The sequence below is a fragment of the Nymphalis io genome, chromosome 2 (genome assembly GCF_905147045.1).
Source record: "Nymphalis io chromosome 2, ilAglIoxx1.1, whole genome shotgun sequence".
NCBI lineage: Eukaryota > Metazoa > Arthropoda > Insecta > Lepidoptera > Nymphalidae > Nymphalis > Nymphalis io.
Window position 1 is genome coordinate 10,193,940 of NC_065889.1, and position 27,887 is coordinate 10,221,826.

A 27,887-nucleotide genomic window follows, 5' to 3' on the forward strand; every position below is an offset into this window, starting at 1 on the left:
TCAGATTATTTAATATGGTTGGTTGACTGTTTTATCAGATAGATTTTACAGGAAATATTTGAAAAAAAATAAATAAAGGTATTGATTATTCAATCTTTTCAATAATAGCACTTCACAATGCCAAGCGATCAATAATAGTACTTAACAAATAATATTCCGTAAGGATTTAGAAGAATAAATAAAAATAAAAGGTAGTTTAACCAATATTTTATTTACATAATATGCTGAATTTCGTAACTGCAAAGTAGAATAACAATATTTTTACCAATATATAGCTTATAAATTAAAATGTTTAATGTTTAACACTAATAAGGTTTTATTCAAGAATAATAATAGTAAACAATTAAATTTCAAGTTGAAATATCTTTTTATAACTTTGTTATTTAGTTTAACAATTGTTTATATGTTTGATATGAGGTTTTACTAATGGTTTAATTTATATTATATTCTAGGTCCTGACAACCTTAAGCTACAAAACATATACATCACAGATCAAAACTTACATTTAAAATAGAAAAAAAAGATTGAAGTGTTTTTTAAATGTTATATAAGCAGTAAGGCAATGAAATAGTTTATATCAGATTGAAATTAAGAAATAATTTAGTTGACTTTGTCTTTGATAGTCTGATGGGGAGCTGTCTAGAGCAAGTGTTTGATTTAGGTCATAAGCTATTTAATTATTATTATCATTACAAATAACCTATAAACTTATATATCTATCTTAAACTAATTTAAGATTTAAATAATAAACACGTTTCGACATAAAACATTTTTTTTTGTGGATATGGTAACTATAAATTAAAAATATTTCCTTGATGTTGACCAGTAGCAACTTTTTAAACATGACCTTTTTATACATTTAATATATTTTTTATTATAGTAGAAAACATGAGGAATCATTTAAATAATAATAATAAATAAGTGTCATGTACATATTATGTAAATTCTTATTTCCTTATTTTTTAATATTCATGTAAAGGTTCCTTCGGATTCAGTTAAAGGAAAAGGAACCTTCATAAATTAATAGCATTCAACCTAAGTTTTACTTATTTGCTGGGAAAAAAAATCTATTTACGTAAATAATTTAGACATAATTATATATTTTCATCTATATATGTATATATAGAAGGATTAATGTAAAGAACATGTTTGTCCTGTATGTATTCCTATAATAATTATTATTCGTTTTCATGGAAACTTATTGTACAGTTTCGTAAACGTTTCTGCCATAGTACTATCAACGATAAACGGGGCGCAAGACGTATCAGACAACTGTTTAAAAAAAATTACAACGCAACACAAGTAGGGCATTAGCTAGTTTTATAATATACATATATATATATTAACTTATATATACTTTCAAAAAAATACTAATGTCACAGTTTATACAATCTATAGTAAAATAACGTATATAATCTGTGCAAATTAAAAACATGTTTGTTTTTCTCGCTTTGGCAAGGAGATTGAGATATTGTAAAGCATTAAGCTTGTTTTTTGTTATTTTTTACTGGTACTGGCTGGGAGCACTTGATGAAACCTTTTCAAGTTTTTCAAAGTGCTTTCTAGCATTGCGAATGTTGATGAGGGTGGCTTCAGACGGTATCTTAGGGTCCGACATCTCGACCATGACGTACGTGTTGCTCGTGAACCCATCTATGAATGCCGCAAATACACTGTTTCGCACCTTAAAGTAAAGAAAATATTTAGAACAGACATTTAAATAAAAAGGTTTTACATTTTTTCGATGATATAAACAAAATACGCTTTAAACAGCTAAAATAGCTCTTTTTAAATAATTAATTATCCGAAGTATAATTTATTAATTTTATTCCTTGAAAAGGAATACAGGAACACAATGAAAAAAAAACTAAAATATACTAATCAAGCAGTATGTAGAGTATATTTTCTGGATATATTAAATTTTGTTCCTTTTATTACAATACTAAGTAAAGCTGGTGTTTAAAAAGAGTTTTTAATATCAACTTATTGTATCAATATTCAACACAATTATTATTCCAAAAAAAAAAGGAAACTGAAAACATAATATGAAATGAAAAAAAAGCAGGCATAACATTTTTCATACTATAATATAAATAAAATATGTTAAAATAAATTCGATTTAAAAAAATGTAAATACATAAATGTGTAATTATACTTACTTCCATGCTTTGAAATTGTGCTGCTAGCTTGGAGCAAGATAATTTAAATTGTTTTACAATATTGGAGACTTTTTCAAAACGATGCGCGTCCCGGTGCGGTCGCCGTTGACAGTGTGACACTACTAAAAATGTTGCCCGTTCAAATAAAAGTACCTAGAAATAAAAAAAATTAAATAGATTAAATAATATTTTATCTCATTTATCTAGCTGCTTATAACTATTCAACTATATTAAAAAGTAGGAAGCATTATATCATCAAGTGTCAATATTTTTCTACAGGTTATAACATTCTATTTCACAACTGTTATTTATTATACTTTTTTTCTTTTAAAGATATATTTAAACAATAGGCAGGTATTACAGCCATTTTTGAAAGTGTCTCTATTAGATTCTACAATTGTAAAAAAACCACTAAAAAAACATATATTTTTTATTCAATCAATAAGTACCATAAAAATGCTTTTAAAATTTTCATGTTCAAATTTCGCGCCTAATTTGTTAAAATGTTACGTTGGTTACAAAAATAATAAAAGTAGAAAGCCTATATACGCTCAGTCGACAGTTGAGACTTTTAGTTTACCCAGCCGTATGACCTACAACATGGCGGCTACCATTTCATGGTGTTCAAAAACAGATTAAAAAAAACTGAAAACTGAATTGAATTTTAAAATTTATTTTGTTTTTCTTTTTTGTGAACTAAATCTAGCATTTTCTGACTGCTTTTTGCCTAAGCTATCTCTGTTATATAAATATTTTTAGATTTTTTCTAACTATTTGATCTCTCTTGGGCTTATTGTAAAAGTTACATACTAAAGCCAATTATGTAAATAATAGTAAAAGCCAATTATATAAATTCACAGTCTAAGATTCATATTATATGAGAAGCATCAGTTATTATTTATAGCATTAAACTAAGGTAATTGTATCATATTCAGTCTGGTTTAAAAATCATATAATTTAATTAAATAAAATTATAATTTAGGATTTTATCTGCATTAAGAATAACAATATAAATTCTAGATTATTAATGAGTTCATGGTTGAAATTTATACCATTATTACAAAAATTCTCACCTCATCAGCATCTACTATTGCTGCGAACTGCTTGAGTGAAGATTCTAGTGCCTTAACATTGGGTATTAATTTGTATACTATGCTTGACCATGCCCTGTAAATAGTTTATTAATATCAATAAATTGAGTTTTTGTAAGTAATCTATCTTTTAACTAATCTATAAAATTTGTACAATTAATATAACTATTAAAATGTTAACAACAAAATTTTACTTTTTGAATGGTTTAAGTTTGAGCACAAACTTTGAAGTTTATGTAAAGTTTGAGTTAAAAGTTATAAACTTTTAAGTTGAGTAAAAAAAAACATTACGAAAAAAAATTCTTTTCGAGTTTTAAATTTTAATAAGTAATTGTTATGTATGTGTCATAATACTTATAACATGGGAAGCAAAATAAATCTATCTATATCATAGAACATACCATAATAAACTTACTTATAAAGTGTTTCATCCCATATACTAGTCCTAAAACAGGTACATTCAAGTGGTTTAGAAAGTCTTATCAAATCCTCTTCTCGTGTTTTGAAGATCTCTTCCCGTCGCTCCTCAGCCACAAGGTCCATTTTATGCACTAGACAGAATATTCTTGCTTCTGGTGAGTTCTGTAAAATTAATATTTAAAATAACTTCTTATGATTAACTTGTATTTTATGTGTTATAATGGTTTAAGCCATAATCAACATTATTGACTCACTGACCTGGTGAGTTTGGCTCAATGCCACCCTTTTGAAATGGACTTATCATACAATATTTTCATTTCACCTAAATTTATGTCATGTTAATTCATATTGAAGCCGAGATGACCCAATGGTAAGAGCGCATGAATCTTTACCGATAATCGTGAGTTCAAACCCAGGCAAGCACCACCAAAATTTTATGTGCTTAATTTGTGATTATAATTCATCTCAAGCTTGACAGTGAAGGAAAACAATGTGAGGAAACCTGCATGTGTCTAATTTCACTGCAATCCTGTCACATGTGTATTCCACCAACCGGCATTGGAGCAGAGTGGTAAAAAAGGAGAGCAGGCCCAGCAGTGGGACATTCACAGGCTGTTATTGTACTGTAATTCATACTAATTTTATTATTGTGTTGTAATATACCTGTAGAATAGCTTCTAAGCATGACTGGTAGTAGTGCATATCCTTTTCCATTTCCCTGCTCTCAACATCAAATACATATATCAGGACTTCAACATTTCTGAAGATATTATCCCTCTGTGACGCAAAGTAGTTCTCCATGAAGGCTTCCTGACCTCCACAGTCCCATAAATTAAGAACAAGATTGCCAAGAAATCTGACATGCGAATGTTCAACATCAACTAAAAGAAAACAAAGTTTTATCATTAACACAAATAAATTATTAAGATGTGTTGTGTATTCATCATTATAGAATGCAATAATCTAACTACACTTAGACATCTAAAAATTATATTCACAGTTATAATACCTTATTTATAATGAGTATATTTATTTAACAAGGAGTAGTCTGATAAAGCATTTAAATACTACTTTATCAATTGAAACAGATTATTTTTGTTTTTCATATATGTACATATTGTATATAAATGAAACAAAAATCATATCTTATACTATGTAATGGAACAAAGAATAAATTATTTTTCTAATTAGAATCTCTTACTTGTAGCGCCTAGTCGCCTTGTGTCTCTTGCTATATAGTTGGCAAATATAATGGACCTCATGCTCGTCTTCCCAGAACCACTTTTCCCCATCAAGAGCACCTTTAAATGCCATAAAACGAGTCATAAAGAATTTAAAAAATATATAATTAAAAATAATTTCAATGAAAATATTACCTTTTTCTTCATGATGACAAACTATTGGGTCAGGGTTCAAGATCAGAGCAACTTTTATTACTGGAAATTTCTTTTATCTACTAAAACTTTTGCGATTAGCAATTTATTACTAGTACAGCTCTAAGGTACGGTATTGTTTATAAGGACCTTACAGTATGTACTTTCAATGTTTAATGAAAAATTTAAAAAGAAGTGTTAACTGTTACGTTTTAATTATTACCCAAATTATATGATTGCGAGTGAAATTGGTACCTAACTATGTTTCTCTGTATGACAATTTTTGACATAATTAATGGAATGTTGTAAGCTTATAGGCGTTGTAACCTTTTATTAATATACCTACCTACTTACAAAAATATGTAATAACTATTGTCAGTCTGCTATTGAAATTATATATAACTAATAAGTTTTTTTTTCATATTATTCAAAAAATCCGTATGCAGTCTGGTGTGATTTTTGTATAATATTTAGAAACAAAATTCAAGAAGAAATCGCAGTGATAGAAACCGCAAATTGCCTTATTAATTATATATAAGCGTAGGTAGGTAGCTAAGTATAGTTAAATAACTTTTAGCCGTTTTAAACAATCCTAATCGCTTTAAATTATGTTGCAATTATATTTCTGAACGTAATGTTTTTATCGAAATTTATGGAGTCGAGTCGTACTGTCATTTAATGTCAAAAAGGCAGCAAATTGTTTCGAAGAAACTTCAAGAAACGTGTGAGAAATAAAAAAATAATTATGACTCAAAACTAAGAATTAACATTTACATCTCGTGAAAATGGCTCGCCATCGCAATGTAAGAAATCGCAACTATTCTGATGAATATGATTACGATGATGTTTATGGGCACTCTGTTGAAGAGGACAGCTGTTTATCACCAAGTGATACAGCACAATGGATGTATGATCGTTCTCGAAATCAGCAGGCTATATCGAACTTTTTAGATAACCATAATGATATTCAAGAGGAGGCTGAAGATTTGCCGGAACCTTCAGTTCGAACATTAGATCGTCGGGAATCAATGGATTTACGTGGCCTTAATTTGAACGAAGACGATGAAGCTAAACTCATGTCCTGTCTGGATGAATTGCGCAATGTTTTAGGTGATACAATTCCGGAAAATATATTAGTACAGTCAGTGCTTACTCATAAATTTAATTATAATAAAGCATTGGATGAAATATTGAATAATAAAAGTAAAGATGAAGCTAAATGCAAGTCACAACCTGCAATACAAGCTGCACCTGCAGTTCTTATTGAACCCATTAAAGCACCAATATTAACAACTGGAGATAAAACACCTAAGGTAATTGCTACAAAAATAGAACCAAACAATGTGGCTGTGATCAAAGGCTTTAAAATCGAAGATGAAAATATTAGAAGTAGTCCACAGACACCAAGAGATCAGTCTCCGGCTACCAGAGATAGAACACCTTCTCGACTTGAACAAGCAGATGAAAATAAAGTGATAATAAAAATAAAAGAAAACAAATGCGATCCAAAGACACAATTTCTTAATGAAAGAGGATCTGACAAAGATCATTTGTATATTGTTGTTATAGGTCATGTTGATGCGGGGAAATCTACATTGATGGGTCGAATATTATGTGAATTAGGTGAAGTTAGCCAAAGGACATTACATAAGTATGAACAAGAGAGTAAGAAAATTGGGAAACAAAGCTTTATGTACGCCTGGGTATTGGATGAAACTGGTGAAGAGAGGGTAAGAGGAATTACTATGGATGTAGGGAGGGCCCAATTTGAGACTAAAACAAAGAAAGTAATAATCTTAGATGCACCAGGTCATGCTGATTTCATTCCTAACATGATTACAGGTGCAGGTCAAGCTGACGTTGCACTTTTGGTTGTGGATGCAACCAGAGGAGAGTTTGAATCAGGTTTTGAACTTGGTGGTCAAACTCGAGAACATGCCCTACTTGTCAGATCTCTAGGAGTAAACCAGCTTGCTGTTGCAGTAAATAAATTAGATACAACCAACTGGTCTCAGGAAAGATTTGATGAAATAACTAAAAAACTTAAAGCTTTTTTGAAACAGGCTGGTTTCAAAGATTCAGATGTCACATTTGTACCATGTTCAGGTTTAACTGGGGAGAACTTAGTCAAAAATTCAATGGAGCCTGAATTACTGAAATGGTATAGTGGACCTAGCTTACTTGAAGTTATAGATAAATTCAATGTACCTCAAAGACTTGTATCAAAACCCTTACGCATGTCTGTCAATGATGTATTTAAAGGAACTGGTTCTGGTTTTTGTGTTGGTGGTCGTATTGAAAATGGTGTCATAAATAAGGGTGATAAAGTTTTGGTCTGTCCTTCAAAGGAAATAGCTGAGGTTCGTAGTTTAAGTATAAATGACTTGGTTAGTAACGTAGCATTTGCAGGTGACCAAGTAAGCGTAACTCTGTCTGGAGTTGAAATGCAGAATGTTTCCATTGGTTATATATTAAGCGACCCAATTCAACAAGTGCCAGTAACCTCAAGATTCGAAGCTAGATTAGTTGTTTTCAATGTTAAAGTTCCTATAACCAAAGGCTTTCCCGTTCTTATTCATCATCAATCTTTGGTAGAGTCTGCAAATATTGTTAAAATAAAGGCATTACTTAATAAAAGTACTGGAGAAGTATTGAAAAAAAAGCCTAGGTGTCTTGGTAACAATTCAGTAGCAGTAGTGGATATTGAAGTTTGCAGGCCAATTTGCATTGAGAGATACAAGGATGTAAAGGAGCTTGGGCGAGTAATGTTACGTGTTGCCGGAGTCACAATAGCAGCTGGTCTTGTAACAGATATTTTTACAACTTGATTGATCTGATAATAATAATTAAAATGGCTTCTAATATCGACATTATTTTGTAGCTAAACTTGTGCCCATAATTCAGGTGCTAGGAGTTTTCAATAGATACACCTGAATATTTTTTGTACAATAATGTGTTGTGCTACACATAAAGAAAATGGTTATAATTATTGCTAAATAGTATGTTTATTTATATACATAATACAAATAAATATTGATATCTTGTTGGTTGAGTTTTATTTAATTTTTTTGTTGGTTTTTTTTTGCCTGATGGATGATTAAGCCTGATCCTTAATTATTATTTACTCAGAAATCGATTTTCATAAAGAAACTTTAATAATAATAATAAGATAATTTATTTTATCTGTTAATAATAACGAGTTATCGTTAACAGATATAATAAATTGTCTATACTTCTACTAGTTTCCACGCTTTTTACAATAAGGAAAAAATATAGATACATGTATGTTTTCAAGAAAGTTTGTGTCGAGTATCTATGAAAAAACATTTTTTCAGGATTTTTTTCTATATTGGGAAAAAATGTATTGTGGTTTTGTCTGTTTATATTCTGTATAGTGTATTTGGTGTGCTAATAGGCGGTGCTAAACGTTTTCAGATAGCACCATTAAATTATGTAACAAAATATTATATTAAGAAGCATCTGCAAGCACAGGATTACTTAGACTGCTCAGTTATTTAGTATATTGCAATGATTTTCAAATAATAGGCCTATATAGATTTATAAAAACATCTCCAAAGCTATGGTTTCCCATTTAAATTAATATTATGTCTGTATCATTTTGGTTTCGTTTCATTTTTCATTATTTACGTTTTGCCTATTAATTATAATAATTACGTAATGTTACTATGATAAAGTTTGATAACCCCCACAATTTGGAAAATATGCGCAATATAATAATTATATGTATTAAATGAATTATACTGAAATTTATATGGAACTTGAAAAAGTACAATTGATACAGAAAATTAATATGAAATGGGCCTATCGAGTCGAAATAAAAGTTATCTAAAACTTAATCCCTACCTAAATTCTTTCCCGCCCAATGAAAGGACAGAAAAAACTTTTTGTGACAAACAAACATCAACGCGGGTTAAGCTGCGTATAAGCTATCAATAATAGGTATCATATATATATATATAATAAATCTGTAACTTATCGTTGTCTGTACATGAAAGATATATGAGTAAATCTATTACTAGGTGCCTTTATAAACGTAATAGAACCCAAAACAATGATCGTTAGAATGTTTATCTGTTTGTCTGTGTGTTTGTGCGCGCCAATTTTAGAAACGGCTTACCGTATTTGGTTTTGGCTTGCGGTTTTCACTTATGTATTGTGGCAAATTTCACTTAAAATTTAGTGTTTGTTTTATATCAATCGGTTCATAAATAAAAAAAGTTATGTCTTTTTAAAAAGTCATGTCGAACATTTATTCGATAAAAATGCTATAAAATAACTGTTTAATTGAATTGGCTGAAACTTTAGCTACCTTGTATGATAGCTTGTTAAATGATGAGGATTGAAAGTTTATAGAAACAAAACAAAGTTAAAAAATGGACAGCTTCTGAAATCGTCCATTTTTTTATTTAGAATTTTCCAATGTAAGTTGAGCTCAGATTTAAATAATCAATAATAATAAATAGGAGTCAGCTTATACTGGACGTACGTCCTACCTACCTACAATTAGTGATTAAGGAGATTTATAAATATTTCATATTAATAGTATTTTTAATTTATGTTATTTTGTTTTCTCATATTTCATTTATTTTGTTATAAATTTTAATATTTTTAAGTTGGCGACATGGGTGCCAATTCTACTAATATATAACGATTACGATACGTTCCCGATTCAATTCCAATCCAAATTTGATTATTCTATATTTATTCGGATCGGAACCGAACCGATATGGTGTTAACATATACCGTTGTGTCAATCCCAAACTTAATTGTTAGCTTTTATGCCAATAGTCAATAATTATATAAAATTATAGGAAAACGGATAAACGGCAACGATTCGAACGTCTTTTTTTAAAAAGGCGATTTTATTTGCAGCGGAAGTACGTATATCGGAAACGCACGGCGCTCCCTTGTAACAGGGACCTGGTAAACCTCTGTCTCTATTCATTTGTAATATATTTTGTCAGTTTAGGAAAGTAGCTTATTAAAAATACTAAATATTATTTTAAAAAAAGCACAGGGATAGACATTCAAGTATGTCGGAATAGATTTAAGGGTTATTATTACACATTGCCATACAATTGGCCTATATAGATCCGTGTGCGGCGAAATAAAACTAAAAATGTTGTATATACTAAAATATTATAAGTCTGCTCTTAGTTATTTCTTTAAGTAATACGCGGGTGAAACCGCGGGCGCAGCTAGTAGAAATAATGTAACTAATAAAATTGGTTATATTATATATTCTTACATAAGAAAAATGTCGAAATGAGAAACGGTTTGTTTTTTAGTATTTCTTAGGCAATACTTGGAAAGTTATATGGATAAGGAGCGTTTGATAGATGGAGACGATTTCCGTTTGTTCATGGCAAAAAACTTCGTTAATGTAGCGTCTCTTTGTATAACAAAAAATATGTTTTTCCTTTACTTTCTTTATTTCAGTGTTTCAGTATGACGCGATAGCGAATCAGGACAAGCGTCGAGAGTGTTTCGAAATTTAATTTCCTTTCCATTTCCCAACATATGGCGTTCAGTATTTAGAAACACTGTACAGGTCTTCCGTATAGTCATTTTAAGAGATTTTGGAAAAGTTTGATTTTACCGAATCATGAAGAATACAAGATATTTATTAAATTATTTTAAAGTCGTTAGTCGTTAGTAATCGTTAAGCAAAGACATTTTCCTCCGAAGAGCCGTGGCTACTACGTATTATGAAAGATTTAAAATAAGTCAGGAAGTAAACGCCTGATATAAATTTAGTGCAAATGTTGTTAAATTTAAATTGATGTACACAAATTAAAATTTATTATATAATGTTTTTATCTATTAAATAGAAATAAATAAATATTTAATTTATCTCGAAAACGGCTCTCACGATTGACTCGCATTTTGTATTAAGATTTTTTTTTTTTTTTTTATAGAATAGGAAGGTGGACGAGCATATGGACCACCTGATGGTAAGTGGTCACCAAACGCTCTTAGACATTGGCATTGTAAGAAATGTCAACCATCGCTTATAGCCAATGCGCCACCAACCTTGGGAACTAAGATTTTATGTCCCTTGTGCCTGTAATTACACTGGCTCACTCACCCTTCAAACCGGAACACAACAATATCAAGTATTGCTGTTTTGCGGTAGAATATCTGATGAGTGGGTGGTACCTACCCAGACGAGCTTGCACAAAGCCCTACCACCAGTAAAAGATAAGGTTTATTTCCTGGAAAAACGTTATTTTCTGTATATTATAGCCAAACGAAGCAAGCGGTATAAGGCGGTGGGACAGGCGAACATAATATGCTAAGATGTCAGTTGTCACGTTGGAAATATTTTAAAATACCTTTAGTTCTGGCTATAACGGCCATGTACAGAATGTATTACGAACTCAAAAGTTAAGGTGTGTGTAATGTATAGTAAAAATTTATAATAGAGAATAATTGCCTTTTTAGCCAAAATGATTTACTGGTCATAACAAGTGGCACTACTGAGTTAAGTACATTAAAGTGCATGAAGCTAAAGCTTAAGTTACTAGTTTAGAATATAAGATACATTACTAGGGAGGAGGTTATGAATTAAGTATGAGCTTTTTGTATATTTGCGCATAAGAGTTAAATACGACTCGATTTGGGTCGTATTTTAATATGCGACACCTAATTAAGCTATTCACTTTATTACACATATTGTATTAGCTTCTTTTAGTTATTAGACAAATATTCGAAAGAAGTTGCTCAAAGTTATCCATAAAAGAAGGTTATTATTATTAATGACGTAAATGATCCTATCTTATATTAATAAAGTAATGAAAGTTGATCGCTTAACTTAACAAACTGATTTATTTTCTATCATTATATAATATTTATTTACATATGCGTTAATTAAGGCAGCTTTACGTCGACGGTTTTACGTAGAAAATTAAGCCGTATTTAATTAACCCTTTCGCAGAACAATATGTTTAAATGTTTGCCGTGTTACCAACATTAAACTAATTAAAAATTAAAGTACTTGTTACGTATCAAAATGTAATAATACTTAATTAATTTCGTATTTAATTTAATGTTTTATTGAAGCTGATTAATTCAACTACCTACATATATATGTAGGTAGTTGAATTTTAATATATTTAATTTTAATTTAATATATTTTAATTTTAATATATATTAAAATGCAATCTAAAGGAATGTCACCATCATCATCATATCAGCCGAAAGACGTCCACTGCTGGACAAAGGCCGCCCCCAAGGATTTCCACGTTGGCCGATCTTGCGCTGCCCGCATCCAACGTAAAAGGAATGTAAAAATGTGTAACCTAAAATATTATCTTGTATGTAGTTAGTTCTGTAAATTTCATACTTTTCTATTAAGCTGATAATGATTATTTATATGTAGTAATCACTAATAATATATAGTCTATATAAATAAAACCACTTACCATTTCCCTGGATTCATAAGATCTTATAAAAATACTTTAATATGCCAGGAGTGTATTTTTTGTTAAGGAAATACCATAAGGCATGATTGAAGAAGTTCTAAATCTAAGGGAACTATTTCTTAACTAATAATAATAATGTCCTCCAAACTGTTTTCGGCCACGGCGGCCAAGCTCAAGAGAGATTAGCCAACTGCGCTGGAGATATTATAGTGCACAAGTGCGTGCGCAAACACAGAAGCACTTTCTACCGCCGATAGGCAATCCGAAACGACCAGAAAGAGTTCAGGCGCAGGACCAACAGCTTTCCGTGCTTTCCGAGACACAGAAGTGTACACACTTCCAACTTTCATACTTCGGGCTGCTACTGAGAATTTTCTGGCAGAAAAACCCAATATTTTTTTATTGGTCCGACCTGGGAATTGAACCTTGGATCTCCGGGTCTGCGGCCTTACATCTAGCCACTAGACCAACTAGGCAGTCAGTCATTTCTTACCTATTACGTTAACAGAGTTGAATCTTAACAGATATTTGTACACATTTCAATATACACGTTGAAATGCCTCGGATTTGGCTCCCCTACGCCTATGGAAATTGCTCTACTGCCTTTTAATAATCGGAATTTGTATACGAGTATTTTTTTGTGAAGTACATGGATACACGACTACTAAAAAAAGGTTTTGTCGCCTTCTCAATTTTGCCGCCTTAGGCTTGGGTCTACTCGGCCTGTAGGGAAATCTGCCCCCGTACAGCAAACAAACTTGGTTTACAAATAAAAATACCAATTCAAAAAAATGTGAAATAATGAAAATAGTAATACTACAGTAATTAGTTTTAATAAATGTATGACAGTGTCAACAAGTAAAATATATACTCAATTTTCTTTTTTGATTTCTCAGAAACAGTAATTTCGTAGATTACTCGGTAGTCAAAGCGACGAACTACATTTTCATGTTGAGGAATCTCATTTTGTCAGCTTTTATTCCATTTGCCGCGTGTATGCTCTGTATGCCCGAGTTGAGGATAAAATGAGAACATCGAGATGTAACTTTGTCTGCAACTGCGGAGTTTCGTTTCACAGTGAGGATAGAATTATAAAAGAAAATTATGTTCCATTTTGGTAATGTAAATTTTGGTATGATTATTTTTTTATGTTTTTCAATATCGTTATATTTTAATATTTTATTCAAGTGTTATTAAAAAAAGCGACTAAAACTCAATGTTAAATATAAAAGCAAAGTAGCAACCTGAAAATCCCACAGCTGGGCTAAGTAATCCTTTCATTGTGAGGGGAAGGTTGGGAGTATATTCCGCCATGTTGCTTCAATGCGGGTTGGTTGGTGGAAACGCATGCAGATTCTTATCCGAAACATGCAGGTTTCCTGACGATGTTTTCGTAAGTTTATACAAACAAATTAAGCACATAAAAATTCAGTGGTGTTTGCCTGAGCTTAAATCCAATATCTTCGGCTTAATACAGTAACATAATTATATTTTACTCTGCAATGATATAACGATAAGGTTATTTTCACAACAAGGGATGCTTAATTTAGTGACGACCATTGTGTCGTTATATTATCCGAAATGTATTTCAACGCTACTGGTTCAACTACACAGGTTAATCGTGTGTGCTCTCTGTACACTGGCGATAATTGCATTTACTCGCAAAGGCTGTACAGTACAATTAAGCTGAGTGTGCATGTGCGATGCACTGCGACGGACAGGATGTCTGTCAGCAGCGCGGCTCGGTGGACACAATGCTTATATTATGTTGCCTATATAATGCATAGCGTGATAAATTTGAGAATACAAAGCATTGTTTGTAGTACATTAAATAATAAAAGTTATTATTTCAAAAATATGTAAGTACTCGGTTTAATATTTTGCATACTTTTGTTAAAAATAAGGATTGTTAGTATTACTATAGCGATACATAGGTACCTACTTATAAAGATGGCGTCTAATGAATAGCTTTCGTAACTTTTCGTATATTGAGCAATATAATTTTAAGTTCAATATTTAACTTTATTTAATCTATTTTTTGTGACTAATATCAATCAATCAATCAACAGCCAGTCGTTGTCCACTGCTGAACATAGGCCTCTCCCAAGGTGCGCCAAAGCTCCCTGTCCTCCGCCTTCCGCATCCAGTTGGTGCCCGCCACCTTCTTAAGGTCGTCGGTCCACCTGGCTGGAGGGCGCCCTACGCTGCGCTTGCCGATTCGCGGTCTCCACTCTAGGACTCGTCTGCTCCAACGGCCATCGGTCCTACGACATACGTGACCAGCCCACTGCCACTTCAGTCTGCTAATTTTGCAAGCTATGTCGGTGACTCCGGTTCTTTTCCGGATAATCTGTTTTTGTAATTCCGGATTTCTGATCTTATCCTTCAAAGATACTCCGAGCATAGCTCGCTCCATAGCACGCTGAGCGACTTTGAATTTGTGGACTAGTCCCGCAGTTAGTGTCCACGTTTCGGCACCGTATGTCATGGCAGGTAAGACGCATTGGTTGAAGACTTTTGTCTTCAAACATTGCGGTATAGACGACTTGAGGACTTGACGAAGGTTGCCAAATGCTGCCCATCCCAAGCGAATTCTTCGATCGGCTTCCTTCTCGAAGTTGTTCCTACCGACTTGTATTATCTGTCCTAGGTAGGTATATTCACTAACAACTTCGAGAGGTTTCCCCTCGACGTATATCGGTCCCGGCACGACATGCCTATTGAACATGACCTTGGTCTTGTCCAAGTTCATACCGAGACCGACACACCGGGAAGACTCGCCTAGGCTACGCAGCATTTCGGTGAGTTGTTCCAGCGACTCTGCTATGATGACGATATCGTCGGCAAATCGAAGGTGTGAGATGTACTCGCCGTTTACATTGACTCCATACCTAGTCCAATCCAGCGTTTTGAAAACGTCTTCCAACGCATTGGTGAACAGTTTCGGGGATATTACATCCCCCTGTCTCACCCCTCTGCGCAGTTGGATCGCCTTCGTCTTACAGTCCTGGATGTGGACAGTCATTGTAGCGGCGTTGTACAGACATCTCAGTACCTCGATATATCTCCAATCGATATGACATCTCTGCAATGAGTCGAGCACTGCCCAGGTTTCGATAGAGTCGAAGGCTTTCTCGTAGTCCACAAATGCCATACACAGCGGCTGATTGTACTCTTCGGTCTTCTGCACAATCTGCCGAACAGTATGGATGTGGTCCACGGTGCTGTAGCCTGATCGAAAGCCAGCTTGCTCTGGGGGCTGGAACTCGTCAAGTCGTCTGGCGAGACGGTTCGTGACGACTCTTGAGAACAGCTTATACACGTGACTCAGGAGGGAGATTGGTCTGTAGTTCTTCAAGAGGGTTTTATCACCTTTCTTGAAAAACAGTACCACCTCACTCCCGCTCCACGTTTCCGGGGTCTTGCCATGTTGGATGACGGAATTAAAGAGGCTTGCTAGCTCTTTCAGGACCGGAGTCCCGCCTGCCTTAAGCAACTCTGTTGTGATTCCGTCATCTCCCGGGGCTTTGTTGTTTTTAAGCTGTTCTAGAGCCGCCCTAATCTCTCCTTGGTCAACGACCGGGAGCTCCTCGGAGTAATGGCGCATAAGAGGGGCGCGCTGGTCATCAATACTGATTCCCACGGGTTTATCCGATCTTGAAGAGAACAACTGCCCATAAAACCTCTCTACTTCTCCGACAATCTCAGGCCTAGAGGTAACGACCCCACCATTTTCAGTTTTAAGTTTTGTCAGACGTGGCCTCCCAAACTTGCGAGCGAACACTTTCGATCCCCGATTTTGCTCAATCGCAGCCTTGATGGCACGGGTATTGGAGCGTCGGAGATCGCGTCGCGTCAACGTTTTTATTGTTCGGTTTAAGGCCTTATCTGACAAAAACGATGGCAGTTCTCGTCGTTTTCTCATGAGCTCGAGTGTCTCAGCAGAGAGTTTTGGTTCGTTGTCTCTTCTCTGTGGCGGAAAACACTTGCGGGATGTGTTTTGCAGTATTTTGACCAGCGTGTCGGTTCTCTCATCAATGTTGCTTATGGTTTCCAACGCAGTGAATTGATTTTGAAGTTCCATTTGGAACTTTTCGGAGCCTTGAGCAGCTTGGAGCATGGTAGGTCGGAGAGTAGACCTCATCATTCTCGATCTTTCGGCTTTTAAGTTGATATTTAGAGTGCCTCGAACCAAGCGGTGATCACTTCCGGTATTAAACCTGTTGATCACTGAAACATCTCTAAATATGTGCCTTTTATTCGAAATGATAAAGTCTATCTCGTTCCTTGTCACGTTATCGGGGCTTCGCCAGGTCCACCTCCTCTGAGGCTTCTTTTGAAAGAAAGAATTCATCAAAAAAAGCCTCTGCGCTTCGAGAAAGTTTACCAGCATTTGCCCCCTGTGATTTCTGCAGCCCAAGCCGTAAGGTCCGACTTTCGATTCACCGCTATCTTGTACTCCCACTTTAGCATTAAAGTCTCCCATAACAACATTATAGTAGGCCTTCGAGGTGTCGTTGAGGGCCTTTGCGATGTCCTCGTACATCGCTTCGACCACATCATCAGAGTATGTCGAAGTTGGCGCATATACCTGTACGACCTTCAGGGAGTACCTGTCGGAAAGTTTTAGGACAAGGTACGCTACCCGGTTCGACACACTACTGATATCCACAATGCTGCTAATGAGATCCTTTTTGACTAGAAAACCGACACCACCCTGGGAGAGGTTATCACCTTCGCGGAAGTAGAGTAAGTTACCGGACTCTAGAGTTATCGTGTCCTCCCCCTGTCTTCGGACTTCAGATAACCCCAGTATATGCCAGTTTATATGACTTAACTCTACTTCTAATTCGGCGAGGTGATGGTCCAGCCTCATCGAGCGTCCATTATACGTTGCCATGTGCAGTCGTTTTATACGGTAGCCTGCCGTGAACCGGTGATTCTTAGCACCCCCTGCCCTGCCGATACCGCGACCGCTACCTTGGTCGGGCCTAGCGGGCTTGCCGGTAACTGGGGGCCTTTTTTGGGCGCATCTGCCATTAAGGGAGGGGTTTGCCCATACTCGCCGCGCTGGGCAGGCGTGTTGGCGAGCGCAGTAGGGGGGTAAGATGTTTATGGGAGGGGGGACGCTGCTGCCCATCCCCCCTTTTCCCCGTCCCTCAGTCGCCTCTTACGACACCCACGGGATGAGATTGGGGGAGTACTATTCTAAGCCGGTACTCCACGGTGACTAATATAATAACATTAAAAAATATTGTTTGCTGTTCGAATAAATATGTAAGCTTATACCTAATTGCATCTTTCTGTATAAAATTTCGATGTCATGTGTTCGTAATTTTTATCCTCTTAAACGGCATGACCAATTTTCATATGATTTTCATTCGATGCCCATACCGTGTCATGTCCGTGTAGTCGTCGGTGGTTTCGTCATTCTATCAATTCCTGGTCCTAATCGTCGCTGCCATCGATGCCTGCAATAGGGCAGTTGTCTGACGACAGTAAGAGTTCCCAAGGCATTGGAGGTGCCTTGCCATGGAAGTGCTTGCACACGTATGTATGTAAAAATATATTAGAAAACAAAACGTTTTCTAATATATTTTTTCTACTAATTAAAAATACGTTTTAATTTATGGCTTCATTTATTGATTTTTCAGTAGTATTTGACTGATAAAAACTATGCCTGGATCCTTATCGTGGCAGAATACTTTGCGTACAACTAGCGTAGATACAGAGGATAAGAATCCTTATTGTAACCAAACGTCGGGAGGGGCAACTAGTTTATTTTAAAATAGTATGCAACGGAAGATAGTACGGAACGAAGAGCAGATACTATGAAAGTAACTACGCCGCAAGTCGTAACCTAGTAGTCTTTATGACGTTAATATTTCAAAGATTTTATGACAATAGAAGATACTGCTTTGTAGTATATCATTTACAAATATTTTTAACTGTTCAGCTTCCCAACCTTATCATATAGATTGAAAAAACTGTTTTGAGATCATTATTATATAATAGTTTTTAATACGAATCTTTAAGAATATAATTAGCTTTAATTTAAATAATATCAATAAGCGTATTCATAAGTTTATAAATTTCTTCTTAATTAAAATCTTTCCGTAAGAATTTCCATTTAAAACTTACTATTAAGAATCTTTCTTTCTTTAAATTCGTTTCAAAATTGTAATAAATAATATGTAAGTAGTACGTAACACGACGAGAGCATAGATTATAAAAAATATAAGCGAAAATATATTTAAATCTGTGTAACTATATTGTTAACGAATATTAATCTTTAAAAGAAATATTAAAAATATAACCCGCCTATCTTTAAACGATAATCCCCTATTCAGTAAGAAGAGTTACGCATCAAAGCGTTATTTTTCGTCTTTTTGTGCGAGTTCTGTAATAGGGATATTAAATAACATTTTATTGGCATTTTTATTAATTTTTATTACACTACCCGCATGTCTGACTAAGGAAATATGAAACGCGGGATCATATAGAGCTGTAAATATTTAAGTGGGTATAAAATTCTATGCAGTCTAAAGTATTTATTAAAACGTAATATTAAGTGTTTATGTGTTGTTATATATAATATTTTGAAAAGTTGGAACATATTATCGAAACGTAAATAATATAAATTATGGAATAAAGTATGTTTTTTTTCCATATTTCTCCTTAGTTGTTGAGAAATAAAGTTTTGACAAATATTGATTTGAACAGCCTGTAAAATCCCATAAATAATTAAATATTAAATAAATTAGTATTAGTAAATTCCCACTTAACCCAGCTTAAGTTCTCCTCTTCTTTTAAAAAAAAGGTTATTCAATCACGCTGCACTAATGCGGGTTGGAGATAAACATTTGGCAGATTTACATCCGATACATGCAGTTTTCTTTACGATGTTTTACTTCACTTTAGAGCAAATGATTAAATATAATATAAAAAAGAATCAAGGGTGTTTGCCCAGGTTTGAACCCGCAATCTTGGATTATGTTCGACGTATTCTACCAGAGGGACATCACGGCTTTTTTAAGATTGCTTAAAGTTTATATATTTCACATTTTGTGGTATTGAAACGATTAACTAGCATCTGGTAAATATACCTAATCAATATTTCCTCTAAGAATTGAAATAATAAGTCATATATTCAAATTAAAATTAGAATTATTTTCAGAGTTCCAGTTTGAGTTGGTCCGTTGATTGATTAATGCAACAAAGCGGTACAAGAACTAATTAACTGTAGAGTACTTAAGGTCAGGTCTCCGGGCTTGACCGCCTAATCTGATTAGTACACCTCGGAGACTCCCGCTGGTCTAATTTGAACCCAAGAGACTAAGTGTGGTCATGTTTTGATTGTTTATAACTATAATAACAATTAGTCCGTTTGTGAAGCTAATTTATAGCAAATAAATAATTACATTCGCGTCTCGACCTTGAGATTGATGCTAACCGTAGATACCTACATATGTAAATGTATAGGAGCAGTAAAGACAAACAATGACAAACATTGAATTGACGCGGTATAATTGGTCGAGATCTGGAATAATCTATTGTATTCATAGTGGATTCTCGATAGTCAGTGAAGTTGTTATCAGAATTTTGAAAGTAAAATTAAGTAGATATTAGATGTGCATGACAACATTATTCCAGTATTGTATAAATAAAAAATATAATATAATATTTTACACTTCATCAAAATATAAATAAAGTTTATGTTAATGTAAATGAAACGCTTGTTTTTTATGAGAAATAAATTCTTTAAATCGAAAAAAAATATTAAAACAAGTTGTGCCGCGCGATTTAATATCTCTTTCATACAAATCATTACTACATTTTGCCTGACTGGTTGACATTTACGGTTACTGTTTCCCAAAGGGTCTTAGCGTGAAAGTATAAATATTGCTTAAGTTAATTTAGTAAGTAATACGTTACTGCTAAATTTATAAAGCTTTTGGAAAAGCAACAAAAGTCCTAATACAATTTTCAACATGAAAATTATCCTATAAAAAATATGGAGGAATCTAATATGTTAATATTTTTTTATAAATAGTCCAAGGTTCATTTTTTTTAATGACTATGACAAAACGAAATTTGGTTGATACAAGATATTAAATATAATGCCAAGGGAAATTTTTAATGTAAAATGAGGCAGACGAGGAACCGATAAGTGATTCAACCTAAAACACAAGTTGGGAATTGCATGAGAAGTTAATGGGCAAGACTAGTTAAATTGCTATTTACACATCGGGACTTAATTGCCATCTCGTAAAGTTTCCTCTAAGGGAATACTCTGTATATTACCTCTTGCAAACATGTTTGTTAAATGTAAACCATAACGTAATTTTATAGTTTGCGTAAGTATTATAATAAGGCGCTATGAACAGAAGTACTTTTAGGAATGTGCCGCCTTAAGGCTGTACCAAATTGCTTACGTTGTAGTTTTTACAATCTATGTTATTTATTAACCTATATTAAATACAGACATTTGAATTTAAAAATAAAAAATTGCTAACGATTTTAATGGAAACGACCATAATACAGATAGGGAGCCATTTATCTCGATTCACTTAAAGTAGATCAGTAAACAGGTTCGTTCCTTAATATATGCGGTATATTAAGGGAATAAGATTTTCTTTCGGAAATAGTCACTACTTGAATATGCATATATATATATATATATATATATATATATATATATATATACATATATATATACATAGTAGTAGTAATGAGGTTGACTACTACACGTTTTTTTAAAGTTCATTTTATATCACTGGCTGTTATCTGGTACTTTAATCTATGAAATATTAAAATTAGTCCTATGTAAACTAACGAAGTGAATGTCTCAGCTGGGAAAATCTTCCTTCTCTTAAAAATGATATTAATGTAGGTAAATAATTCGGGTAACAATTACAGTTTCAGATTTCAGCTTATGTAAAGTTAGTAAAACATCAATGAATGACCATCTATCTGTAGGCAAAGGCAATAGGACAGGACTAGTTAAAGGGTTCAGTGGGAAAATGGATCAGAATTAGTTATTTACGTGAGTTACGTGGCCATCTGGCGTAGGCCGTTTGCCGTTTGCAGTAATTTTAGCATAATGAAGAAATATTGTAATAATTGTAGTACTTGTAAATAACTAGCTGTCCGTTCCGAATTCGTACGGGTAAGAGCTTCAATAGCACAATATCAATAATCACAGCTTCAACTTAACTAACCTCTTGGGCTGTTGTCGACAAGCTGGGTAAAAGGTAATTACTGAATAACGGGCATTGCTAGTATTCTGTATGCAAAAAAAAACTAAGTCAATGGTAATTCGCTTTTACATATATATGTCGGTTATAACGATAATTCTTTAAAATTCTTTACTTTTGAAAATGTACTTCTTAAAATAAAATAAAAATCAGAAATAATATTGCGCGAAAATTGAAAAGAAATAAGGGTAGAGGCGATGTGAGCTACATGTCGTTGTCTGATGGGATTGGATAGATCCGCCTATCCGACTTTATGCGACATTCATTCTTATTTGGATTTGTTTCGGTTCGTATTATTTCTTATTCTTTGATAATATTAATAGCGTATGTCTATTGAACTGTTACACTGATTCCAATGATTATTTTTAATAATAGTTTTCGCTTTTTATATTTTTAATAGTTAAAAAAGATTTACAAACCTACTATATACTAACCATTTGGGTTCATAATCAAAAGCAAAAAGATTTTGTTAAAAAAAAAATATATCATGTTAGAGAATTAAATTAGACATAATCTACATCGGTGGTAGCTACCACCGATGTAGATTATACCAAGAAGAACGACCAAGAAACTCATTATGGTTTTCTTTTCTTCAATTGAAATACGTACAGAGTCAACTATATACGATTACAGTCATGTTCACATCTTGTGATATTCAACGAATAAAACCTCCACGCTATTTTAACATATTTGTGTAATTTATTATTATTAATCTATTAATGCTTTTTATTATTAGCATTTAAATTTATTTGTAAGCAAAGATAACACTTTATACAGGATTCGGTGAGACACCGGCAACTGTATGAAGCACATGCAGCTCGGCGAACGGCACAGCTCGCTGCACAGATTATGCGAATACTAACAATTTTTAATTTCTAACGCTCAAATTATAGAAGTAAGACACAATCTTTAACGGATTATGTTTAAAACAGTTTATTATATTTATGTATAAATAAATAAAGCTTGATATCTAATAAGAATTATTTATTTCGTTCACGAAAGCCATTATTGTAGTTGACTGGTCTTGTTTACCTAAAATACTTCGTAATAATGTCGCCAGTCTCATGAGACTTTTATTTTTCTTTTCCTTAGCGAATACTGTCAATTTCTTGTGAGTTTAATGTTTCAACATTTATTTTTTGATTTTTCTTACATAATGCTTTTGCTTTTATTTTCGTATTCTTAATAAATAAATATTCATATTTATATGTTTTCATCCGATTGATGAATGGTGTAGAAAAATTTGGTAATGAAACTTTGGAGAGTTGTTTTGCGAACGCCTGCGAAGGTAACAGGTTGAAAAAGGGATTTTCTGTAGATAGCCTTTTAATATAAATGTTTTACATGGGCCCTTATTCTACCTGTTCAAAGCCGGGACAGGTAGTTTGTTTTTAATAATATAAAATATATTATTTGTTGATGCGAAAAACTGAAGTTCCATTGAACGATAGACCTAAAAATCAGTGTGTTTTTTACCATCTGTGCTACTTTGGTTGGTGCTTACGTTGGTAACACGACGAAAACACATGACGAGAATGAGTTTTTTTTTGTATGTGGGGCCCGCATTTCTTCACGAACATACGTAATTCGGCTCTATTAGTGAGTAATTCCTTGTCCTGTGAACAACAAGATCTCAGTGCACTCATGAATCAAGTTGAGACGGCTCCTTGTATCGATAACAAGGCAATCAGTCTATTACGCAAATTAGACCCTTTATTGCATCTAATACGACAATTTAGTTTCTCAATATTAAACTTTTCCCATCCTTATTAATTTTAATGACATTTTAATAGTTATTTTTGTTTTAAAAGGCATTTTTAATAGTTATATTTATAACTAATTTCAGATTTTAATATATCTAAGAGCATATATTGTCTATGTATCCTTACAAATAATATAAATGCGATTTTTTGCAGGGTCTCTACTAGTTCTGTATATAAAAAAAAAATCGTTGGTTTTGCTTGTATTTTATATATTCTCGCATAGTTCATCTGATCGACTTGAAACTTCGTACAGTTATTATTGGTACCGTCAAAGTGCAATAGATATACCACGTATTTTTTTTACAAAAAGTTCTAGAAACTCATTAATAGTAAATTTATTTCGACTAATATTTGATCTGGGCCAAAAGAGTACGCCTTTAACGTATAGCTAAAGCACGAGCATATTTACCTACTCGATTTTCTTATTATTTTTACCTTATTGCTTTGGAATGCAGATACTTACAAAGTCAGAAATTTATTTGAGTCTTTAGGAAGGATTTAGCGTTTATAAAAAAAATATAACACATTGAAGTGTCTTAGAAATCAATAAATTGAATTTAAATCAACAATTTGGCACCGACGTGTAAAGCCCAACACACATCTCTACGGGTGGTCCGATCTTTGAAATAACCTCTTTAGTCCCTAATATTATTTATAATTTCTTACAATTTATATGTTTTATATTTAGAATATAGAAATAAGTTCGAATATTCTAAAGGTTCAAAAGCAAAAGATAATCTAATTGATCAGTTGAATTACTACGATATTAACTTTCAATATTTAATTATTTTAATATAAGTTTATACACATCATTGTATAAATACGTAAATAAATAAATGTGACGAATATAACATTATTGTACAGTTTTTACTAATTCAATATAAATCTCATTTTATTTGCTAACAAAACCAGGCATAAGAATTATTTAGTTACATTTTACATTACATAGAAACGTTGTTTAAAAGTGTTTTGTTAAACAAGGATATCTGTCTTTTTACATGATCGAATAGATGAAAACAGAAGACACAGAATTGTTTAACTAATTACCTTGTAGATAATTTTATTATGATAAATCTGTATATTGCTTAAATTAAAGTAGTATGTTCAATGTTTATATTATAATTATAATATTGCTCCGACTGTTCGCTTTTTTATGCTAATATGTTTAATATAATCGTTATCATTTCATTTTGCAATGCTTTAATCCACTCAAGGACTCAAATGCGCATTGGTAATCTATTATCTAAACTCGAAAATGGGTTTTCAGTGCTATGCGGTGTCAGCGCTAGATTTATTTGCATCTGGAACGATTGAGCCGTAAAATTGGCTTGAAAGGTTCACATGCGGCAATCAAATTGCATAATTGATTGCACCAGTTGCAAAGTAATAGTAATTCGTCTGTAACACTGTTGAGTTTAACTCTATCAAGTCGGAAACTAGATTTGAAAATATAGATTTAAATGTTGGAAGTTGTTCATCATAAATATAACCATTTATTTTATCATAATAAAAATAATATGACTTGTGAAGACACTCTGGAGTTATTTTTTAATAATGAAAACAATATGTATATAGCCTGTAAATATCCAATTGTTGGGCAGACTTTTCTTCCGTTAAGGAAAAGTTTCATTTTATTCCAGCTCAGTGCTCCATTGCGAGTTGATGAAAATATATGTTTACAGAATTTTATCCGTCACATGCATGTATCCTTAGGATGTTAAAAATACAACCAAAGCACTTTAAAAATCAGTAATGCTTGCCAGGACTAGAACAACCTTCGGGTAAGAGTTACAAGTTCAAACGATCATCTCCGCTCTCTTTATAAATACTGCAATAAAATCAACGAAGTTTTATCTCAAGATTTTTTTATCATTTTGTAATTATTATATATTCTAATTTAAAGTGTTGAAACTAAATTTTCACTTTACTTAATATACAGATATATTCGAGTTTAGAATGTCCAACCTTAAATCTAGAAAGCTTAATGAAAGCAGTCTCGTTCAGCGATGCCGTGCGGTGTTGGTAAGTAGATTTATTTGCGTCTCGTGCCGCAGCGAATCTAGGTCTGTGAAATTAGCAAACAGGAACAGGATTATCATTTCTCTTTTAGATTATCAAATTTAAAATCGATATTTTGTATTAATTTAAGTATTTCCTAGATAAATAAAAAAATATACAGATTAAAAATAACGTATGTTTTTTTGATTTTGAATGTATAATATGCACGACGTATTTAAATTTAAACGAATAAAGAAGTGAGCTCTGGTCCAAGGATGAAAAAAAAGAAAAAAAGTACTTCGAACATTTTGCAATCACGCCGTGATCAAAAAAGGAAACGGCGACAATTTTTTTCGTAAAATTTTAACAAGTTATTTGACTTAAACTTCATTAGTACGTGAAGTAAATTATGATTAGCTGTAATTAAGAATTTTCTAGATAGAATTGAAAGATCAAGTAATAACCTACATCCTTTTGTTATTGTTATTAATTGTTAAATCTTGATATGACATTATATTTATCTATACTATTACATATTATTTTCTATCTCGATTTACACGAAAATATATTATATTATATATTGAAAACAACCTATAAAAGAATACAAATCCTCTGTGACAGTCAATCGGACTCGGGATATTTAATATGGTAAGCCGCGATTGAGGGTTTGTTTTCGCTCTATATATCGTTCAGATTTATTACGTGTAGTCTTGTACAAGTAGGTACTTTTAAGTCAATATTAAGTTACATAAGAAGTTCTTTAACACAATGGTATTTTTAGGTTTACCTGTGTGAGATATGCCGGTGTGGTGAGGAGTGTGTGTGAAGGTACGAGAGGAAAACGAAATCAATCGCCGTCCAAATTTCAACGCGGGTCGACGTGGACACTGTCATCTGTAACGCCGATTCTTAATTCAATACAGAGATACCGACCATAGCATTAGCATAGTGACGATATCGTATTATATATATAATTATATATAATTAAATTACTCATAAATATACTTATAAACGTTATATGGCGTTTTATTACGCAGTATCATAGACATTTGTGAATCATCTATAAAACGTTACTCTTCAAATAAAATAATCTAAACCTAAAACAGGAATTAGTATCTTAAAATAAAATCGATCCTCTGAATAAAAAAAAAAACATTAAAATCGTATGCGTCCAATTTTGTACCAACATGTGACAAAGTAAAACGAAATAAAGTTTTAGCTGCAAAATGACACAGATTAAAAATATTTAGCGATCCTCAAGTTTTTAAAATAAATATAAGGTATTAAAGCTTTTTATTTTTCATAACAAAGTTTTGAGGTGCAATGAGTGAATATAAGTTTATTTACATATACATTCACTCATTGCGCCTCAAAATCTCCTCAAAATCATATCTTAATATATATAATTCTTCTGTACGTTTGTATATCACGTAACTCCTAAATGGCTGAACCGATATGGATGAAATTTTGTGTATATATTTCAATAGGTTTTTGGATGGCTTGAAAATACAACTGGACTCGGTAGGTGGCGCTACTGTCGGTATGTCACCAAATGAAAAAATATAGTATGGCGGGACGACGTCTGCCAGGACCGGTAGTATATATTCAAATACGTTAAACTAAAACTTTAAGTAAAACTTTTCTAACGAAAAAAAACGTTTTTAAATTAATAATATAACAGACTTTTTGACACGTGCTCGTGCTTAATATTTTCGCCTAAAACTTAACTCTGTCTAGACTGAGTGCGTGACCAATAAATTATAAGCTCTATTAAACACGTCGAAACCTAATCAGTATTAATGCGTAAAGATTCATCTTAATGTCCAGACGAGTTTGAAAACGGGCGTGGGCAGAGGAAGCTTTTATGTTAAAATTTAAAAATGACAAAACATCTCATAAAGACATATCGATACGTATTTGGGTGTGGACTGTAACATACCATAGGTCAAGCAGTCATAGTTGAAATTATTAATAATTTAGAGTTCAACATTCCAAATTCCAGGTTGAATTAATGTGTCGTATTATACTTACATTAGTATTCGTATTGTTCAAATATGTATAAGTATAAAAAGTTTGAGTACATATGTAGTCAGTCGATCTACAAGTTACTTCGGAATCCAAACTGAATGAATGAATGATTTATTAAAGAGAGACTTATCTTAGATCCCAAGAATATTTAAATTTAACGTAAAGGAGAAACAAGTTGTGTTAAAAAATGTATTTTTTTCGATCATATTAATATTTATAATTCTAATAACAAGTTGATTGCGTATTCAATTTACCGTATCTTGTAGTTCTTCAATTGGAAGCATTTTACTTTAATTGTATATGAATTTAATAGTAATCAATGTACTAAAATAATAAAAGTTCATTAATTCCAT

General features: G+C 32.7%; 2 protein-coding genes across 2 annotated transcripts; one reads left to right on the forward strand and one right to left on the reverse strand.

Annotated features, from left to right (window-relative positions):
- Positions 1-217: 217 nt before the first annotated feature.
- LOC126773919 (ras-related GTP-binding protein A) lies at positions 218-5,308 on the reverse strand. Its single transcript, XM_050495183.1, has 7 exons — positions 5,047-5,308; positions 4,872-4,971; positions 4,334-4,551; positions 3,666-3,832; positions 3,233-3,326; positions 2,160-2,312; positions 218-1,684 (listed from the first exon to the last, which is right to left on the reverse strand). Exons 1-7 carry the CDS (start codon positions 5,056-5,058, stop codon positions 1,505-1,507), a joined length of 924 nt encoding a protein of 307 aa, XP_050351140.1. The 5' UTR covers positions 5,059-5,308; the 3' UTR covers positions 218-1,504.
- A 394-nt stretch (positions 5,309-5,702) lies between these two features.
- On the forward strand, positions 5,703-8,089 carry LOC126773876 (protein HBS1). The gene has a single exon (XM_050495102.1). The coding sequence runs from the start codon at positions 5,829-5,831 to the stop codon at positions 7,869-7,871; it is 2,043 nt and encodes a 680-aa protein (XP_050351059.1). The 5' UTR covers positions 5,703-5,828; the 3' UTR covers positions 7,872-8,089.
- Positions 8,090-27,887: the final 19,798 nt, after the last annotated feature.